The sequence below is a fragment of the Carettochelys insculpta genome, chromosome 2, assembly GCF_033958435.1.
Source record: "Carettochelys insculpta isolate YL-2023 chromosome 2, ASM3395843v1, whole genome shotgun sequence".
NCBI classification, from domain to species: Eukaryota; Metazoa; Chordata; order Testudines; family Carettochelyidae; genus Carettochelys; species Carettochelys insculpta.
The window spans coordinates 199,572,269-199,593,510 of NC_134138.1; the positions used below are offsets into that span (position 1 = coordinate 199,572,269).

General features: G+C 44.3%; 1 protein-coding gene across 3 annotated transcripts in view; it reads right to left on the reverse strand.

Moving 5' to 3' along the window:
• The window catches only part of SH3BP5 (SH3 domain binding protein 5), a 95,773-nt gene that overhangs the window by 5,771 nt on the left and 68,760 nt on the right, over positions 1–21,242 (reverse strand). For all 3 annotated transcript variants that reach the window (XM_074988303.1, XM_074988302.1, XM_074988304.1), the window contains 4 exons: positions 20,079–20,243; positions 12,506–12,636; positions 8,776–8,818; positions 3,813–4,032 (listed from right to left, as the gene is read on the reverse strand). In XM_074988303.1, coding sequence (XP_074844404.1) covers positions 3,813–4,032; positions 8,776–8,818; positions 12,506–12,636; positions 20,079–20,243 — 559 coding nt within the window. The remainder of the gene's footprint in view (positions 1–3,812; positions 4,033–8,775; positions 8,819–12,505; positions 12,637–20,078; positions 20,244–21,242) is intronic.

Consider the following 21,242-nt stretch of genomic DNA (forward strand, 5'->3'; position numbering starts at 1 on the left):
ACAGAAGTAGTCCCATCACAGTTAAGGGTTACTCACATGCATATGCCTTTGCAGAACTGATGCCTTAGACAAAACCATGTAATGCTGAAAATATGTTCAACAGGGAATTTATAAGGACTAGATGTTACCATCCATACATTCCTTGCAGTGCTTGCTATTGAAAGATAGGCACACACAGAGCCCAGTAAAAAAAACAGCACAGAAACTGTAAACAAGGAAAACATTAAAAAGAAAAAAACTAAGGCTTCTCTCAAACCTCAGGCTTTTACTCATTAATTTATGAGCATAAGGGGTGGAAACAAAAACATCCAACTGTCTCCATCTGCGGACTCCATGTACTGTATGTTACAGAACCGACCTAAGAATGCTTCAGCACATAAGATGGGCATTCACAGCAGCCAGCTACTGATTTTTTTTTCAAATAAATAAAGTCTAAGATTACACACCGTTTCACCTCCTCCAGACACAAAACCAGCATGGCACTGGTTTTTCCAACTAGACATGTTTTATCAATATGTATGGGACAGTGCTAGATAATTTTTGCAGAGGATTGGCAATGGACCACACAGAGTAATTCCTATTTGCAGAAATTATCTACTGTGTAAATTACACTGTGATCTGCTAGTCTAGGACAAGTGTGACTAAAGAAAATTACAGTTAAATACTAAAGACTGGCTATCCCACATAATAAATAGTATATTTGTGCCAACAAAAATCAATAATTGATGCTGACAAGTTTCACCTAAATGCAAGAAATGAACAATGCTGGGTAGAGAGTTACCACCCATTCTGATGGGCAATAAATTCAGCTGTCTGGGGGGTAATGTTCTTATTGAACTGTCTGGTCTTTTCAGCCAAGCCCTGATTCTGGGTACATTCTCACCAGTGGGGGGGGGGGGGAAAATCAGGACTAACAGCAACTATTTGGTTCAGAGCAGACTGATTTAAGTCAAAGCCACTTAAAATCACTGAGCAGAAAGCCCTGATTTAGATCTTGTTTTGCATTTTCTATTTCATAATTATCTTCTCAAAGAAAATTTTCTCCTTAGTTAAATTGTGTTGATTTGCAACTATTTATAGTCTCTATGCTAAATTTAGTACTTTGGACTTCTAATACATAGAAATGGTTGCATTTTAATTGTTCATTAATTTTGTGCCAACAAATTCAAGTTTATTAAAACAGTGTTTTAATAAAATCAGTTTTAAATGCAAATAACGAGTATTACTTGTAGTTAATAAACTGAAGTGATCGTTGCTGCTCACCATGTCCTTTAAGATTTTAGAACTGCAGGTTGAACCTCTCTAGGCCAGCATTCTCGTACAGTAACATCCGTAATCCAGCATGATTTTAGTTAGCCAGACAACCACTTATCATAGGCATGGCCAAGTTTCACATGGCCAGAAAGTTTGTTTACAGCCACCAGTCCTAGCTCTGTGCTGTTATTTAGCTGTACTTTACCCCTAAATGTCTTCTGAGAGCCCAACAAAAACAAAGCAGCAGAAACGTAGCACTTTAAAAGACTAACAAAAATGACTTATTTCGTGACAAACTTTCACGGGACAGACCCACTTCTTCACAGCCTGTCAGTGAACACTTCAATGGAGTGGCCCGTTCTGTTAAAGACCTCAGAATTTGGTCCTTTATAGTTCAGAGAGGTAGCTGCAGATGAACATGGCTACCTCTCCGAGCTATAAAGGACCCAAATTCTGAGGTCTTTAACAGAATGGGCCACTGCATTGAAGTGTTCACTGACAGGCTGTGAAGAAGTGGGTCTTCATCACCAAATAATCATTTGGTTAGTCTTTAAATGCTACATTTCTGCTGCTTTTTTTTGTTGGAGTACAGACTAATACAGCTACCTCTGTTACTATTCTAAGAGCCCAGTAAGCAGTGGAGGTGTTGGTAATGCACTAGAAAACATTGACCTCCATGGTCTGGTAAATTCTCTCATTCGGCACCAGTCAGGTCCCAAAGGTGCCTGACTAGAGCAGTTCAACCTTTAGTGGAACTCCTCCTTTCACACCTACACCTATTTATTTACAGAGTGGCAGAGGGGAAGAAGCCTTCCTGCCTTTTCAAATCCCAACAGGTTAACTAGTCATCGAACTGAAATAGTTGAATAAACTGAGATAAAGAAAACGTTCTCTGCAGCTGAAACTAGTGTGCTCCTGCCAAAAGTTGATTCATTTAACTCCAGTCCCATGTACTTAGCCAGTGTCTTCCCTCTGTTCAGTTGTCTGACTCTCTTTAAAGCTTGTCAGAAAGCCGTTTTTTTATTATTGTTAATATTTAGTTTAGATTATTTTAAAAACCATAGCCACCAGATACAGGCTGTTAACTTCAAATTTAATATTTAAATCCAGTCTTTTTATTTAAATCAAGTGTTTCTTTATATGTATTCACACTGATATGGTAATAAGATCGGTATGAGATCAGAACAAGGCCCAGCAAGTCGTGGAGTAGTTGTCCTGGTATATATGATCTTGGAAAATACAGACCAGAGAGCTCCATAAACTTAACATTGTTTGCACAATTTCAAATGGCTACTCCCCATCTGTGACCACCACAAGTGTGCACTCTGTGAAGGAAGCATAAGCATGGACTAGCAGAGAAAAGGCAATATTGAAGGAAGCTAAATCTAATAATGCCCCAGGGGATGGTGATTTGTATTATTTGTATAAACAGGGAGGACAGTATCTAAAACAAGCCCAGTAATACTTGTCGGTGACCTGCCCCAAAGTTCTAAGAAACCAATAAAAAGACTTAGTGGCTGGCTTATGAGTGTCCATGAGAGTGGAGCATCAGGGCTCTTATGAAGAGCTCCTGTGCTCATCAGCACTTTTTGCAAGGTTCTTTCCTGCAGACAAGAGCCAAGATGAGATACAAGGAGAAGGGAGCTCCGGGGTTAGATTTATGGAACAGATCCATTTTGGAGCTGGAAAATATTACTGCTGGTGGCAGAAAAGGAAGTCTCTTTTGGAGCTCTCAAAGTGTTTTAATCTCCTCTTTAGCAACTCACTCTGTCATCCAGAAGGGCCTGAATCCGAATCCCAAATCCAAGGCTCCCCAGAACTTAGGGGATGTTCCGGTTATCTCCGCTCTACTAAACAGTGTGACAATCGGCCTGCAGAACAGTCTTACTGTTTGTCCACCACTCAAAGATGATTCATCTCCATTCCTGACATGCAACACAATGAGCTAATATTCTCCTACTGCTTTGCTTCCCTTAGTCAAAGCAGTGTTTACATGGCAACATATGAACCAGCCTCACGTCATGCAAACAGCTTGTGTCTTGACACACCTAAAGACAAAAATTGTACCTCTTTCACTATACCAGTACACTACACTATACAGATGCACCAATACAGTCGTAGCACTATACAGACCCCAGTATGAAGTAGTTATGTCAGTATGTTAGCATAACAGCAACAGTAGAGGTCACACTGATCCATCAGTAAAAATAAATAATGGCACCAACAGAAAAAAGTTATACTGGTGCACAAAACTGTATGTAAACTAGGCCTTATAAATACAGTCCATGGTATATATTTACGAGCGTTGATGGGTAGTGATTTTGTTCGAGTGCACCACTGTGGTTTGCAACAGCAGTGATGCAAGAAGCAAATATTCCCCTCTATTTCCCCTGAACAGGATTCTCCAGTGCATGGGGTTTACTGAAGGTGCCCATGAGAACTCAAGTTGTAACTCACAAACCATAAGCTGTAGAATAAAATAAAGGACCTTGTTGGTAACTCTTCCCCATCCGCGCACTTGCCCACAGGAATGTCTGAACGCACAACTTTGTACTTACTGGAGATAGTGTCCGATTCCAGTTTACATGCTGAAAGATCTTCCACTGAGGTGTTACTGCCTTCCGCCCCTACACCACAGCCCCGGGGTCCCATGGCAGCTGACCGCCTCTTCTCATGGATCTCATCCGAGATCATCTCCAAGTTTTTCAAGGCAGTTTTATACTCTCCCTTTGCTAGGGCCAGCTTTGCCTGCAGGTCATCCACAGTCTTCTTTAATTGCTAATGAGGAAGGCAGATGAGGTTTCTTTAAAGGTTTACAGATAAATTCTCATTATGTAAGGAGTGAAAAGATGGGCTTCATTTCCATTTAATCAGGCAACATGGCCTAGTTGGTAGAGGACCGACTGGGACACAGGCAACTTCTATTCCCAGCTCTGCCACCGGCTTGCCAGGTGACCTTGGACAATTCATGGTCACTACTCTGACTCAGTTCCTCATCTGTAAAACTGGGATTCTTTGTAAAGTGCTTTGAGATCTACCCATGGAAAGTGCTATATCAGAGGGAGGTATTACAGGAGTGCGGGGGTCAGCAACCTTTCAAAGAAAAAGCTTTTTTTTTTTTGTCTTCGTCCAAAATATCACATGCAAACCTGCTTGTACACAAGCAAAAACAGGCATACAGCTGATAAGTTCTGACAAATACAAAACTGTGATGGAATAGTGAGAGAGAGAGCTGTGTTAGTATGTATTCTATCAAAACAAAAAAGCAGTCATGTAGCATTTTAAAGACTAAGAAAATAAGTTATGAGGTGATGTGCTTTCGTGGGACAGACCCACTTCTTCTGATCATAGCCATCCCAGAACAGACTCAATATGTAAAGCACAGAGGTCCAAAAATTGTTATCAAGGTTGACAAATCAGAAGAGCAGCAGGAGTGGGGTGGGGAAATCAAGAGTTACATAAAACAAAGTATGTTTAAAAAAAGGAGTCCTTATAATGGGCCAGGTAATTGCCGTCCCGGTTCAAACCACATGTTAATGTGTCGAATTTGAACGTTAAGTGAGAGTTCTGAGCACTCTCTCTGTAAATGATCGTTCAAGTTCCTTTTTAGTATGGGATGGAATAAACGGTGTCTATTTAGCTTTTTCCCCCTTGCTGCTGCTTTAATACAGTTTGAGTGTACGTTTTGTTATCACCAAGTAATTACGTAGAATGACCCATTCCCTGTCATTTAATTATTACTTATCTTGACGTTTAAAATTGGTTTGATGCGGGAGATGGTGCCAGGCTGTTACCAGCGACTGGAGTGTATGAGAAGGGTATGGGCTGTGGAAGAGAATCTGGTGCAGCAGGGAGGTTCCAAGCAGCGGGCAAGGATTGGGGTGCAGAAGGTGTTGGGGTACAGGCTATAGCAAGACATTTGGGTACAGGAAAGGTCTCAGGGCTGGGATAAGGGGTTGTGTGCAAAGTGCAAGCTCCAGCTGGAAGAGTTTTACCACACAAGTGGCTCCCAGCTGGTGGCAAGGCAGGACTCACGCAGGCTGCCTGCGTGCCGTGGCCTGGTTCCCACTCCCAGAAGTGGCTGGCTGCTGGCATGCCTGCGCATGGAGGCAAGCAGGCCTTTGTGCACTGCCTAGGCGTGCAAGCGCTGCCCCCACAAGCACCATCCATTGCAAGGATGGTGCTGCAAGCAGAGGGCAATGGGTGGAACCACTTCCCTCCCCCACCAGAGGGGCACAGGGATGGGTCAACAGCCGGATGTTTCCTGGAGCTGCAACATGGGCGTCCGCATGAAGGCTGCCCACAAGGGGGGATTCAAATAGCTGCACATGACCCCTGTGAGTATATAGGTTAAAATGTAATAATTTCCATGCCCTGAAAATGTGAAGGGCTTTTAGCTGAACCCTTATGCAACAAGCCAGGGATGCTCAGAGGGTAACCGGGGGAGAGCGTGGGGGGGAAATGAAGAGTTGTGGTATTCCAGTTTCAATGCACACTGCAGTGTGGTGGAAAGGATTCTGCATGTGTCATATAGCCAGGAATGCTGCATAAGCCTGAAGGCAGCGTGAGCCATGCGACGATGAAGAGCTAATGGAAGTGCTTAATAAACCAGAGTTATCCTGACCATTCATCGGACACACGCAACTAGCAGAAAACTATTTGGGACAGTCCCCTCATTTCTGGTCAGCTAAACTGGGCTCTGGAGCAAATCTGGGGCATTCCTGCCACACATTGGAACAGCTGCCTCCATCTGAATGTGCCTGAGCAGAGTTACCACACAGAGCCTCAGCATTTCACTGGCTCAGCGTTTCCCAAACTGTATTCTGTGGAACACTGGTGTTCCCCTGATGCGAACAGCTGTTCCATGAACAAATTCTGATGTTAGCAATAGTTTTCTTTCTAAAATATTAAATATGAAACTATGTTTTGTTTTCAGTTTGTACTTAACTTTTATACTTAATTATTCAGTTGTTAGACATCCTCCTATCAGGAGGACATTAGTTGTTCAGTCAGATTTTCTCTCGTTATTTTTTTGTTCTTTGGAGCTGATAATCAACGCACACTAACAGTCCTGGCCCCTCTCCCTATAGGGAGGGGGAATAAGAAAAGCTGAATGGCTCATCTGGCACCAAACAGATGTAAGAATTTTTCTGGACAGAAAACAAAACTAATCCATCACTTCCTGGTGGCTAGAACTGCGCACATCATTTCAGACCCAGGTCACAGCAAGCTTCAAGGCCTCACATATGGTAGTATACCATTTTAACTTCCCCTTTCTCCCCCTCTTCCTGCCCACCCCCCAACCCCATTCCACAGCTAAGAGAAGACTGGCGCGGAGTACAACAGAGAACAAGCATGAAAAACAGCTTTGACAGGATGGGATATGACAGTATCAATTTTCTATTCTAAGCTGAACACAAGACTGCACTAACCCGAGGGCAGCCTATTGTACTGCATTTTCCACAGCCTCCCTGTGGTGCATCAAAATCTGGGTTTAAAATAAAAAAAATCACAAGCTGTTCCTCATTTTCAAGGGGTTCCGGCGCCTGCTTGCAGGCTAGATGGCTCTGTAGGGAAGCATGTGATTGAGCTGCACCCAGCCAGCCTAGAGCAAGGGGAGGGTGAGTTATGCCTGTTATAGGGAGCTGCTGGCCTTGTCATGCTCCAGTACATCATCATTTGGAACTCTCCAAAGGAAAGCAGAGTTATGTAGCAACTTTACTGCCAGAGCATTTCTGTTTTTATCTACCTTCTCGGTGGGCCTGCCACGAACATCATATGCCCTGCCTGCACTTGACACCCTGCTGGCGGGCTATCAAAAACCAACAAGAAGAGAGCAGTCTAGGGCCATCAACTTTGCAGTCTTCAGCCACTGGCCCCCCTCCCGTGGAGCAATGATCTGTTTGCACAGGGGCTCAGATGGTAGGGCAGTCATAACCGCAGAGGGCATCCGTCACTTCTCAGTTTGAACACACAGCAAAAGTGCAGACAGAGGTGCTGTTCCGTGGGACTTTGCTCTGTGCTAGGGGAGCTGAGCATCACTACGTGCAAGGACAAAGTGCACGAGAGAGGGCACTGGAGGGGTCCTGTCCAGCCAGAACTGCCAACGAACCAGACAGACAGGAAAGGTGAATTCAGACTAGGGGAGGAAGTGCACTAGAGTACTTCAAGAGTAAAGTCTCTGTTGTTAAAAATAGACCTTTACTGAGCCTGTCCCCCTGGTTTTCCTGCCACCTTGTCCCAGAAGGGGTTAAACACGGGGCCCAGAGGGCACACGGTCTAGAGAATTCTGGGTGAGCATGTGTAAGAGACAAAGGAGGTGGCACCTGGGAGAGCACCGATACTGATGTTAGGATTTAGAGGAGCTGGACAGCCATGTTCCACATCCCAAGGAAGGGCCCATGAGGAGGTCTAAGTCTGGGTCTGTACCAGTGTTCCCTCTAACTTTTCCATCCATTGACAGAATAAATTTTACATGCCTGAAGACACTGATGTGTGCCACCAGTAGAAACACTTGCTGCCACCTGTGGCCACTCTACTAATCAACTGGGTGGCACTTGACTCTCTCCTGGGTGGGCACCTACACGCTCAACTTATAGGGAACACAGGTCCCAGAACGAGAACACAGAGACGAGACTCTACCAGACTCAGTTGGTTTAGAAGCACATGGGACCCACTGGTCCAGTTACAGACTGGTGCCTGCACAGCTGATTACTGGCCAGATAGGTATATTAGGGTTCCCGTTTCCCTCTCCTCCTTGCCCCACAGATACTCAGCAATCTTTCCACCATTCTCCACGCATTTTACACCTCTGGCCTCCTTATTACAACCAGCAGAAATGAACTGCTTCTCTATCCACAGATCACAGCTCTCAGGTAGAGATGAGCAAATACTGCCCCACCCTTTTCTGTGACTAGTCTGCTCTTCCCAACAACTTCACTGGGCATGTGTCTGCACCCTCTGCAGCTCTTCCCAGCACAATTTTAAGCTCTTAACAGAAATCTTTAGTTTCCTTCCTGCAGTACTTCTACTGGAAACCAGATAAGAACTGCAATCCAGTTCTAGTGGAGAAACAATACTGTGGCACTTCAAATACTTAAACAGCTTGAACTTTTGTGGGTAAGACCCACTTCATTACCTAACAAATAGAAGTGTTAGTTTTAAGGTGCTACAGGACTGTGGGTGGTTTGTTTTTTTTTTTTTGGGGGGGTGACACTGAAGATTAACTACTCCTTTTGAAGCTTGAACTGTAAGCCAGATAGTGAAATGACACACTTCAGATTCTGCAAAAAGATGCAAAAATTTGTCAGGGTTTTGGGGTCCTCCTGCTTCACAAATGGAAGCAGTCCTTTTAGGCCTTTTATTTTTAAAGCAAGTTTTGTCATGGTGAAGGGTTTGCAATGGAATGTACTTTGTACAGAAATGCAGCAATTACAGCAGCACTCTACATTGTGTTAATTTTTTCATTATTATTAAAAAACACCAAACACAGCCATTCCGAGATCTGAATTAGATACATACCTCCAACTGAACGTAGTATTTTGCCTTCAGCTCAAAATAAGGCCTGTGGGTAAGAACAAAGAATAATTTGTTACAATTGCTGTGGCAATGCCAGGCGATTGGAGTCGGAGAGAGGGTCTGACCCAAAGCAGTTCTTTCTATGGCAGCAGTTTAATCCTCAGGAGTTGCCCATCTAAAAAGCAAACAATAAATGTTTGCAATCTGAGTATTTTTTAACAAGACCTTGTTCTAAAAGCTATATTCTTGAACAATACAGACAGACTTAACACAATAACTGACTTGAGCTTACTTAATGCAAATCTTGTAGGCTTTGGTTGTGCTAAATACTTAAGCATCTACTCAACTTTAAGCATCAACTGGCCCATTGTAGCAACATGCTTTCAAGGTGGAACATGCCTAAATACCCTGTAGAAGCGGTGTCTTGACCCTCTAAAAAGGGGAACAGCACCTCTGCCATGCCCCGCCTTTTAAAAAAAATTCTCAATACACAACTTCCCTTTGGTGTGTTTTTTTAGAATGCGGGAAGAAAAATGCCTGTGGTGTGTACAGATAAACAGCTGCACATTTTCCCCTCCAGCTGCATGACATTCTGATGCTTAGTCTTTACGCAGTGACAAAACAGAAAGATGCTATGCTTGAGTCCTTTCCAGCTTTATTTATAGCCTCGTCAGCTAACAAGTATACAAAGGCAGCCTAGAGCCAAGAAATCCAGTTCCCAAAGATTTGAAGAGAGTCAATCTGGTGCTACATGGGGCAATAATACCACCTTACTCAGCCATGACAGAACTTCCAAGCACTTGCCTATTGCAGGAGCTATCCTAAACAGGGTCGGGCAGGAACAGACAGATAAGTCTTTATATACAATCAAGATTTCAACATCATATTTCCATCCTGCATGCTAGATTCTGAGATACCATCTACTATTGAGTAGCACCTGACTCTGCTGACTGTCCCACTGAAGACTTTTTCAGGAGCAGCATGTTACGGACTAGCAGGATGCCAGAATCTGGCTTTCAAATACAGTCATGTAGATCTGGTTAACCCTGGTTCATAACTCAAGCCTATCTAATAAAAGCTGCCTTGCACACAACAGTCAAATTCTAGATGTGTCACTAATTGTTGAGATGCATTGCACACTTTTCCACTTTCCTACAGCCCACTGGGCACTACTGCTATCTGTAGCTCGACAGCCTTCACACCATTATAACAACACATGAAACATTTCTGCTTATTATCAAAAATGTCTAGGGCTGCATGGTGATTCTCTACCCTCTGTAGGTCATTACTCTTCTGGTGGGCCCATTAAAAACTAGTCACATGGCAGTAACAGCTCGCCATAAGCAGCAGGAGTTCACAACCTGGCTCTAAAAATAAAGAGTTCATCATCCTCTTTGCACTTAGCCTCCTCACATAATTAATCCTTAGGCCTGGCCTACACCAGGGAACAAAGCTGATCCCAGCTATGCAATTCTAGGTGCGCCATTAGCATAGCTAGAATCCACATATCAGCATCAACTTCACTCCCTATTTGTGACTCTTTGGGCTCGTGCCAACGTCCCTTGAGTACCGGGGCTGACGGCTGAGCCCCCAAGAGATCGATTTTGCCACATCTTCACAGATGCAACAAAAAAAAAAACAAAAAAAAAACAAACAAACTCTGGAGGATCAACCACACTGCGTCGAACACCAGGTAAGTCTAGAGATACCCTAACGAAGGAGACGAACCTACTCTGAAAATCAACCATATTACATGGGATTTATACATAACCCTGGCTCAAAGTGATGGCTTCTCCTTAGGCCTAGGGTTCCATTCTAATATTAGGTTAAACAAGGCAAGCCAGTCAAGTCATAGCACTCTCTCTACTGCATGGGTGCACCCATGGTTCCTGGTCTCATTCTGTGGGGCATCTCACCATCTTACTGTGTGTGGGGGGCGGGGGGGGAAAAATCAGTCCCTTGTAGTATTTAATATACACTTTTTTTTTTTTTTAAACGGTGTTTACTACTGCCAAAGTATCTGAGCAGTTCCAGAAGTGATGAGGTCAACATCCCAGAGATACAGGAAAGTATTTTGGTTTCCATTTTTCAAATAAAGACTAAGAGCAGCTTTTCTCTAGAGAAGTTTGTTTTTATGTATCACCTTTCCTTGAACTCCTGGGAAGAGACTGGGCAATACAAACTCCTATACAAATTGATGTTTGTTTACATTAGGAAGCTCACAAGACAATGAAGAGTTTGATGTTCTGAAAAGCTTTGCAGTGAAACCTTGGAAAACCTCTATAAACTGACAAGCAACACAGAAGGGTTATTCCACTCACCATGGACGATTTAAAGTGTAGAAACATGGAGGTACATACATATCTCACAGGGCTGGTAGGGACCTCAAGAGATCATTAAGTCCAGTCCCCTGCACCCAACAGCAGGACCTACCACTATCACTGGCAATTTTTTTTGTGAAAGCTAATCTGTGCCAGAACCTTTATAGGCCCCCTCAAGGACTGAATTTGCAACCCTTGGTTTACAAAGCCAGTGCTCTAACCAGTGAGCAATCACAGGACACCACACCGTTACACAAATAGTTTGGGGCTGGAAGTGAGGAAGCCATATTCATTTGACACTGGAAGCCTGAAATCACAGGTAGCAAGATGTACCCAAGATAACAGCCAGCCAGGATGAATCCCCTTATTCTTACGAAAAAGGTCTGTAAGACCTCAGTGGAAGTTGCCAGGACCTCAGTCTTCCATCCCATTCAAATAAAGATTCTTTTGGTAACTTAATGCTCCCACCACCACACTCATTCAGAGGAAAGGATGTCATCTACTGAATGACAGAATATTTCTGTCAGTACCGACGGAGGTTTCCCATCCAATACTGGCCCCTCAGCACCCTGCTTAGCTTATCACATCATTGAAAACACACAACACAAGGCTACAGGTATGTAGCATCAACATGTGAGAGAGAACGAGTTCAGAGCTTCCTTGTAAAGCACTCATCCTTTTATAGTACGATAAGCCAAACAGATATTGACAAAAACCAACAGAGGAGTCCTGTGGTGCCTTAGAGACCAACATTTTTCTGGGCATTAAAGCTTATGCCAAATAAATCTGTCTATAAGGTGCCACAGGAGGCCTCGCTGTTTTTTGCAGATAAAGACAAACACAGCTACCACTCTGAGACTTGACATTAAATAAATGATCTAAATGTTTAGTCAGGCTGCAGAATCTGAAAATTATTAAAAATTAAGAACATTAGTTGGAGATTGACTGAAGTCTTTCAGTATTGGTGAGCAAGTATTACAAAAGGCAGCTTTCCTAGACTTCATTTCTAGATTTGCATAGACTATACAAGAGCAACACACACACACACGAAAGATTTATTTGATCATTTACCACACAGGCTTTTTTGTGCTGCCCTCTGAAATGCGTATCCTTCCACAAGAACAGCTCTCACATGGCTTGCCAAGGCAGCTCTGGAAAGCAAACAAATCTGATGGGCAACACACAGCTCCGAAGCCATGTCACATCTCTGAAGTTTTTGTAAATAGCCTTCCTCTTCCATAACCAGAGCCAAGTTCTGTGGCCACATTAGCTGGGCTGCAAGTCAGACATCAGTTAGGCTATCTGTGCAGCCTCTGGCAGATTCAGCATGGGCAATTCTTTAAGCCACATACGTGAAGCAACCTGCTCAAGGAGGCTCAGCATACAAACGCACAACCAGCTACAACACATACTTGGATTTATTGATGGCCCTTTTCAGTTTCTTCTCTAGCTGTTTCATCCGGCCCATGGCAGCATTGTATTTGGCAGCTGTTTCCTTGTGCACCAGCTCACTTCTTGTTTTGGTCTGTTCTGCCTCCATGACCTTCAAGAAAGAAAACAAATAGTTCGAGTTGGAGCAAACATGTCATATCACATGTTTTTCTATTTCACATATTTTTTAATTAACAGCTATTTCATAACCTTGTAACTTCTCTGGCCATGTCTACACTATCAAGTTCTTTTGGAAAATCTGGCCCTTTTTCAAAGCACATGGAGCATCCACACACAAAATGTGCTCTTTCTATCCAAAAATCAAAAGAATGCAGCTCTTCTTCCAGAAGCCCTCTTCTGCTTCCAGATCAGGAAAAGTGCTTCCTTTTGGGAAAAAAGGATGTGTAGACACTCTGCGCACCCTTTTGTCAAAAGAGCAGTCCTCATGGTGCCAGATTTTTCAATCCCTGGCCCGTTCTTTCGGTAGAGCGGTGGCTGTGTGGACCCTCTCTATCAAAAGAGCAGCTCACTCGTTTGAGATGCCTTTATGTGTGTGGACGCCCTCTTTCGAAAGAAGTTCTTCTGGAAGATCTCTTCCAGAAGATCATCTTTAGAAAGATTGCTGTAGTGTAGATGTGGCCTCAGCCTAAGTGTGCAGCAGGGTGAAGGGGAGAGACAGATGAGAGGAGACATCTCTCAAATAACAGACTGAGAAAAACCTTTCCTGAAAAGAAACAGCAGACTGTCTGGTTTGCAAACAAAATATTAACAATACAAGGCAGAGACTGCTGTTAGCTAAATGCATTCTGGGGAAATTTTGGTATAAGCAGCCTGAAAATATGAGAGTTCAGTATCCCTGCAACTCCACTGATGTTCAAAATCCACTAGCGCTGCTCCATTCTGAACTACCGTCTCATCACTGTTATTTCCCCAGTCCCTTCCACAGGTGAGCTGTTTCCTTTACAGAACACTCCTCTTCTGGCTGGGATGATGAGCCATGACAAACACTGCCACACTCATAGGCAGGCAGGAGGTGCAGATGTACCACTGGCACAAAGGTCAGGTCTACCCTGCTTTCCCTGAACACGTCCAGTCCAACACTCAGCTTCTTGGCTCAGCCACCAGTCAAATATTTGAATGTTTATTAATAAAGCTCATTGCTTCAGTACTTGAATTTTAACAATTGCTGTAAATATCCTCACTATCTGCTCCAGTGAATGCCCTGCTTCATTTACAATGCCAGCGATACTACCAAGGTTATTTCTGATTTGCAAATTTGAAGAGTTACGTGGTAAATTAGAGCATCTGTTTTTCTGTACTACGAGGGAAAGCTTACAGTGGAGTGAAACCTGTAACAGGATGCAGCCAGAGAATTAACCGACAACAGCATTACTCTGTCTCTCCCGGCCCCAACATTTTGACAAGGCATGAAGTTTTCCACTGTACAGGTGACACGCAGTGTCCCTCTAGTGCAAGCATTGTTACAGGAAGTAAACAAGCCAAAGTATCTTCCACTGTTTGAGACATTCCAGCAGAAACACCAGTAAGGGCAGTCTACCTCAGACCAAAGCAGCATGCTCCAATTTCAGGAGAAGATGACTAATTGCAAGTAATTTCTGTTTTCAAATATTAGTCTCCCCAGCATTGCTGTGTTCTCCTGCAATACAAGGAACTTCAGCTATAAACAGCAGATCAGTGCTTTACCCCTTTTGGTGCTTACAGGGAAGGCTGAACAATGACGACATTACACCTTGGTGTTTAGCAACTTCAATTATTGTAATAACAAGACTTTCATTTAAGGCCACGTTCCACTTACTGGCACCACATACATTGCAACAAAAAGTGTGCATTTTCTTACGGAACTCTGACCTAGAAGGAAGAGTTTTCATAGGCTCCAATTATACCCAAGAACATATAGTCAGCTACAATGCCTCGCAGTTGCCTGCCTGTATCAAGGAGACTCCTCCTTTGGAGGAAAGGTTAAAATTATAAAATATTCAAGGAAGATTCTGCTCTATATCCTGCACATTAGTTTCTATATCCTTCACATTTTGCGGCAATGCTAGAATGATGCTTTGACCTTTTGTAGAGGACTGCATTAGACCTGTGGTCATGAAATTTTTTTTTTTTTTTTTTTTGAAGGCCCCGAAATTTCAAATGGAGATGCAGATTCCTTTGGGAAAATAATCAATCTGCTGACCCCCACTGGGCCATAGGTTAAAATCCACCAAGTTAAACAGGCCTGGTTTTGGCAAGAAAGCTTCACATTTCAGATAGGTGGTGTTCGGGGATGACAAGGACACGGGTTTGCTTTCCTTAGGTATGGCAAAGAAATTTAACCAGAGGTGACAACTCCATGGGTGCTCCAGGGCTGGAGCAGCCATAAAAAGATATGGCTGGTGCTTAGCACCCAGAAGCAACTGCTCCCTCTTCCCCATCAACAATCTCTTGCCCAGTGGCAGCCTCAATCAAGTTGCCTCCCTCTCCATGTGTTCCGCCCGCTGCGATCAGCTGTTCTGTGGCTTGCAGAAGGCACTGGGGGTAACAGCAAGTCCCAGGCTTACTCCAGGGAAGGGCAGAACAGGATGGGCAAGAGGCAGGGCAGGGGTAGGACCATACCTGGTAGAACCTCTCTCCTCTGTCCCCCCATTCCTCCACCGCCCACGGGACATTAGAAACAGCATATGAGTTTCACCCTTCTGGAAGCCTAGAAGCTCTGCAGAGACAAAGCTGTGGGTTTCTGGGCTTTGTCACCACTTCTCAGTTGAATGGCAAAATTATTTTTTACAGGAAGGGTTTTTGGTTATTACCCCTGCTCACTTAGACCTCCTGAATCACAGGCCCCAAGCACCAACATACAGGACTGCCTAGTGGCCTCTTCAAAATACAAAAAGCATTTTGTGAGGTGAACGGATCAAATTACAAACAACCAAAAACCTTCAACCAAAAAGGTGAAACCTCTCTTACTGGAAACATCTATTTTTTCCCCTATTTATTGTGCTTCATGAAAGAGGTCAATTGACCATGTGGTTGCTTATTTAATCCTTTTACAATTTCAGGTGCCAAAAAAACACTTCCTTGTTTCCCCAGTTTCCACATTACACAAGTAACTAAACAAAGACAATGTGCCAGATTGACAGCCCTCCCAACCCCAAAAACCAGCCCAGAAACAGGCACAGGACAGGCCATGACTCCAAAGTCTTGCACCCCACAGCCCAGCCAAGAAGCAATAGGATAGCAAAATCTTGACATGTGGATGTGCATTTGATGTAGAAATGAGACTGCCAACTTTCACACTGACCACTAAACAGCCTGCAAATGAGACTGTTAGTTGTAAGGGCTGCCTGCAAAACAGTTATTTAAGAGTCTCTATTACCAGTTTCCCCATGCCTCCTCCTCTGTGCTCAGGTGTTAAGAATGCTGCTCTACAGGGTTCAAGAGAGGCCTAGTTAAGAATGCCGAGAGCTTTCTGAAAGTGATCACATCTTCTCCTTATTGTGTTATACAAAAGACCAGGATGCTATTAAAAGTTACAACTGCATTCATAGAGCAGGTTGGCACAAAATGATCAGTTTTCTACTGGCTATTCCACCTGCTTGCTCCTTGGTGTGGTCTAAAAATGGACCATCTCACCAATGCAGTTAATTACTAGATCCTCAACAGCATCATGCAGAATTTCACAGCCTAGACAAAGCAAAAAAGCAGTCCAGTAGCACTTTAAAGACTAACCATTTGTTAGGTGATGAGCTTTCGTGGGACGGACCCACTTCTTCAGACCAGAGCCAGACCAGAACAGACTCAATATTTAAGGCAGAGAGAACCAAAAATAGTAATCAAGGTTGACAAATCAGAAAAATATGATCAAGGTGAGCAAATCAGAGAGTAGAGGGGCAGAAGGTAGGGGAGAGCCAAGAATTAGATTAAGCCAAGTATGCAAAAGAGCCCCTATAATGACCTAAAAAATTCCCATCCCGGTTCAAACCACGTGTTAATGTGTCGAATTTGAATATGAGAGAGTTCAGCAGCCTCTCTTTCCAATCTGTTGTGAAAATTCCTCTTCAGTAAGACACAAACCTTCAGGTCATTAACAGAATGGCCCACAGCCTAGACAGTAGCTAGATAAGAGGCAAAAATCTCAAACCGCTGGCCTGAGTATTCTATCAAAGAGAATATAACATAAAATAAGCATTTCTGGAAAGCAGGTTAACATGAGTTACTTTGTCGTCTTCCAAGTAAGAAGGACAAACCTAAGTGAAGAACTTAGCCCTTGTCAGGATCTCAAGAGAGATGATAGGGTCGAAAGAGAAAAAGCAAGGAGCATAAATGAATCCTGTATGAACACGAAGAGTTGTCAGAGGTGGTATTTAACTTTTTTTTTCCCCAAAAGCAAACAGTGTGTGAGCTGGAGGGAGGTGCTAGGAGAGACAACACAAGATGACTAAACCATTTTTTTGAATGCCCCATAAATTTCCAAACAAATGAAGGGCAAGATGAAATGGGATTAGAGGATAAACCAAAACGCACATTGAACACGATTTGTTTTTAGAAAGGTAAATTGTGTATATGAAGGAAAGGTGTAGACGGCATCCCCTTCTAATCCAATTAATCTCTGATTCCAGATATCACTCTCAACCACCTCTTTCCTTATGCATGTATTTGTGCATCATGCTGATTCTGCAGAAGCATTACTGCTATTATTTCCTCTTCAACCCTTTAGAACCATTTATCCTTCAGCTCCTATGGAAGTGTCTTTGTACGTACCTGTGCATCTAAAGCTGGAAAAAACAGACATTTGTTTCTTAACCACTGCCATAGCAAGAGACAGACCCACACCCTTCCTCTTTCCAGATGCCCTCCTAAACTGAGGCCAAAACACTCGGGCTGCCTCATTCACTGAGAAGAGCTAAGTCAACATTACAATGATGCACTTTTTCATAACCGTTTTCCTCTGAAAAGTGCTGTTCTCCCCATTATAGTGATGGGGAAATGGAGGCATGGGAAAATTAAACGATTCACCCCAAGTCACACAGCCAATTAGAAACCAGGAATGGGACCCTAAATTTGACTCCCTGCTTTCTGGACCACCCTGCATATGGAATAGCCTGGATACCATTTGTGTACATCTAATGGAGTTCTACAGCATGAGGGTATAACGGGGCAGGGTGGGGGCGGGGGGAAGAGAATACAGTGAGGCATCCAGCTCCTATTTAAATTCAGGGCTTATACTTCCCTTAGGCTCCTCTGAAAATACCAGAGAAAGTTCAAAGCACAACCATCTTCAAAAGCTTCCTGCAGATACTCAGACCAGTCCTGGTTGTTCCCCTGGTTAAAAATACCTACTACATTTTATTCTTCCATCTCTTCAGGATAGGCAGAGACACAGAACAGCCAGCATCTCACTGTCTCAGGGCTTCCACCACTCAATTGCACTTTCATCCTTAGATTATTTCTTAGGCAGTGTTAAGGGTTTAGGGAAACATTTTCATTGAGGCCATCTGCAAGTGACAGATTTCAAAGAGATTCCCAATTTAAATGCAGATGTGTCTTCCCCAGCACAGCCCACCATGACATTAGGCATCCTTTCAGTTTCTGTATTAGAGTCATCTCCCTAAAATTCATCGGCATTCATCAGTTTATTCTTTGCAGCGGGGGTGGGGGCACTTCTAAACAAAGCTAATTGTGTATTCTGCCTGTTTGGAGCTTTCCATTCTCACACCTTTGACAAACACTTCTCCCCCCCTCCACAAACACAATTTTCTGGAATGCTTGAGATTGCTAGCCCTGGAGACCGAAATGTTCTGGTTTTCCCCAATAAAGGCAACAGCAGCAGACTTACGTGCTTGCCGATACGTATTTTGAAATGACCTAAATAACTGGAAGGGGTGAGATCATGGAGAGTTATTTTTAATTTTTCAGCACAGACTCTCCCCAGGATTAAGGGGCTGCTCCAGCCAGGCTGGAGTGCCCCTACTTGCAGCATGCTGGGGATCGGAGCTGCTCCAGCAACATGCACAGCATCTCAGCCCGCAGGGCTGCCAAGGTTAGGGAGCACTCCAGCACACCAGAGCACGTGCCTGCTGGTGGCGTCAGGCATGCCACAGGCAGGGGCATGGCGGGAGCTTCCAGACAAGAGGGAGGCCCTGTGGGGCTAGAAGCCTCTGCCTCAATGGAAGGGGAATTCCGTGGGACAGTACTCTGCTGCTCCCTCCAGGAAGAGCTCCTGGAGCCAGGGGAATGACTTCTACGGTGCCTGTGAGAAAACCTGAGCAGACAGAGAAGGGCCCTGCCTTCCCCAACCTATAGGGACAGCAAGGAAGAGGAAAACAGAGTGAGGGGAAAGGTCAAGAGGCAGCTGCTGCAGGGGCTCACTAGTGAAGATGCTAGCAGAATGGGAGGAGATTTCTCCTTCTTGGTAGCTGAGGTGACAGGAAGCAGCACCCCTACCAGCGCCTCTTTCGCAGAGCTTCAGCTCTTCCTCGCATTCATCAGAAAAAGGACAGAGCTGCACTGCCACTGGATACCCAGGGCTGCCTGTGCCAGGTGCCTTGGGCTACAGGGCTCTCTTCCAGCATGGGTTGAAACCAGAGCTTTAGGCGTCTGGGAAGTGGGAGATTCCTAGAGCCCAGAACTCTACACACAGTGACACAGCCCCACAGGCCAATCATCTGGCATGGCCTGGCCCGGCCTGGGTCATTATTTGCAGTGCAGACATACCCTAAGGGCTTGCCTATACTACAGGGAAGATCAACCTGTTCAGGGTCAGTTTGATGGTGTTCCATTTTGAGCACCTGGCAGAGACATGCAAAGTCGAACTACGTGGGTCAGCAGTTGACCCCCGTCCTGGCTATCCTGAGCAGTAAGGGAGGTCAGCCGGAGAGCTTCTCCCATTGATCCCCCTCTGTGTGGGCAGCCAGGTAAGTCAATTGCAGATAAGCTGATTGAAGATATGCAATTCTAGTTATGCAATTGCTGTAGCTAGAATTGCCTATCTTCAATCAACTTACCTGCCTAGTATAGACCAAGCCAGAGACCCCTGAGCCTTAAGACTCATTGGAGTGGCTTTCTCCTGCTCGCTCCCAAACAGGCTTTGCAGAGACTCCCCTTTCTGGTTCCCTCCTAATTGGCCTGCATGTCTGACTCAGCAGTCCTCATCCTCACCATACCATCTGGGAAAGTAGCTGCTGGCCCATGACAGACATGGTTTTAAAACACCAACACCTACATGGACACCACCGCGCTCATCCTCCTTCCCTCCAATCATGGTGCGAACTCCTCTTAGCTTACCCAACGTGGCTCTCTTTAACCCTCCCAGAGGTGGGTAAGGCACCCTGCCCATCTCACAGGAAACCCCAGCTTATTTCATCTTCAATAGTGCTCCGAGAGCCTGAGTCACAGACCATTTCTAGTCATTTGCCAGTGCAGCTCAGTAAATGGAATTACAGCCCTTCTTGTAGTATCTGCATGCCCAAAATAAGAAACGAGGCCTTGTGCACACTAGTTGGAGTTAGCTTTGTTGCCAGAGACTTGAGGCAAGCAGCTTCTTACTGATCTTACCCTTTGGGTGGCATGATTGAGCATCTCTTGCCAGGCGGAGTCAAACTGACGTTTGTCATCCTCCAACAGCCTCTGTTCAGCAAGTGAAATGGTCTCCTTGGCAGCGCGCAGCACCTCAGTAGCCCTCTGGAAATCCTGAGTTGCTTTCTGAGCTTCCAGTTGAGCCTAGACAACAGACACTACAATTAGGCATCGTGGAACACTTCGTGTGGCAGTTTTTAAAAATAGCTAAGACCAGGATTTTAAGGGTAAACACTCCTGTGTCTTGATTTCCCTCCCTTTTGTCTGGCAATACAAATCCAGCTTATCGCATTTCCTTGCCTGGGTCACTGCTAGTTCACATCCACACATTTTCTATAAAGCATTATCTTGGGGCTCACAGCCAACAAACCCAAAACGCAGGCAGTGAGAGTTCTGCATAATAAGTAGCTGAATGACAGATAGAGAAATGCTGCATGAAACAGCTTTAATCCACCAGGAACAAACAGGAGGCAGCAAGAAGCCACAGCAACACCACCACCTAACTCTCCTCTCCATAGCCATCTTGGTGTTGAATTTCACAAGAATGAAATGGAAAACATTTTCTGAGTGCAGAGCTGAAGTCAGTACTAGTGTTTTAGTCACTGCAGCATTAACAAGCAGAAGAGCATTTCTGAGTGGCTACATTATTAAACAGCATGACGCAGAGAGTTTTCCAGGGTAGAGATCTGTAAGTGCTAAGTACTCTCTTCCACTCTTATGACTGGGTAGAGCAGACACTGCAGGTACCAAAGGCTGAGGCTCAGGGGAGAGAGAAGGATGGAAACAGCCACAGTTCTCAAGTGCAATAGTTCCCTGTCCCCTGAACATTCATCTACATAGTCACAGAGAGGTGCCCATATTAGTCTGTATCTTAACAGAACAAAAAAGCAGACATGTAGAGCTTTAAAAACTAACAATAGAATTTACTAGGTGATGAGCTTTCGTGAGACAGACCCACTTCTTCAGATCTGGGAATTCTGATGAAAGTAAGCAGGAATCTTTGTTAAATTCTCATTGTGCCAGTTTACTTTCATCAGAATTTCCAGATCTGAAGAAATGGGTCTGTCCCACAAAAGCTCATCACCTAGTAAATTATAGTGTTGGCCTTTAAAGTGCTGTAGGACTGCTGTTTGGTGGTTTGTT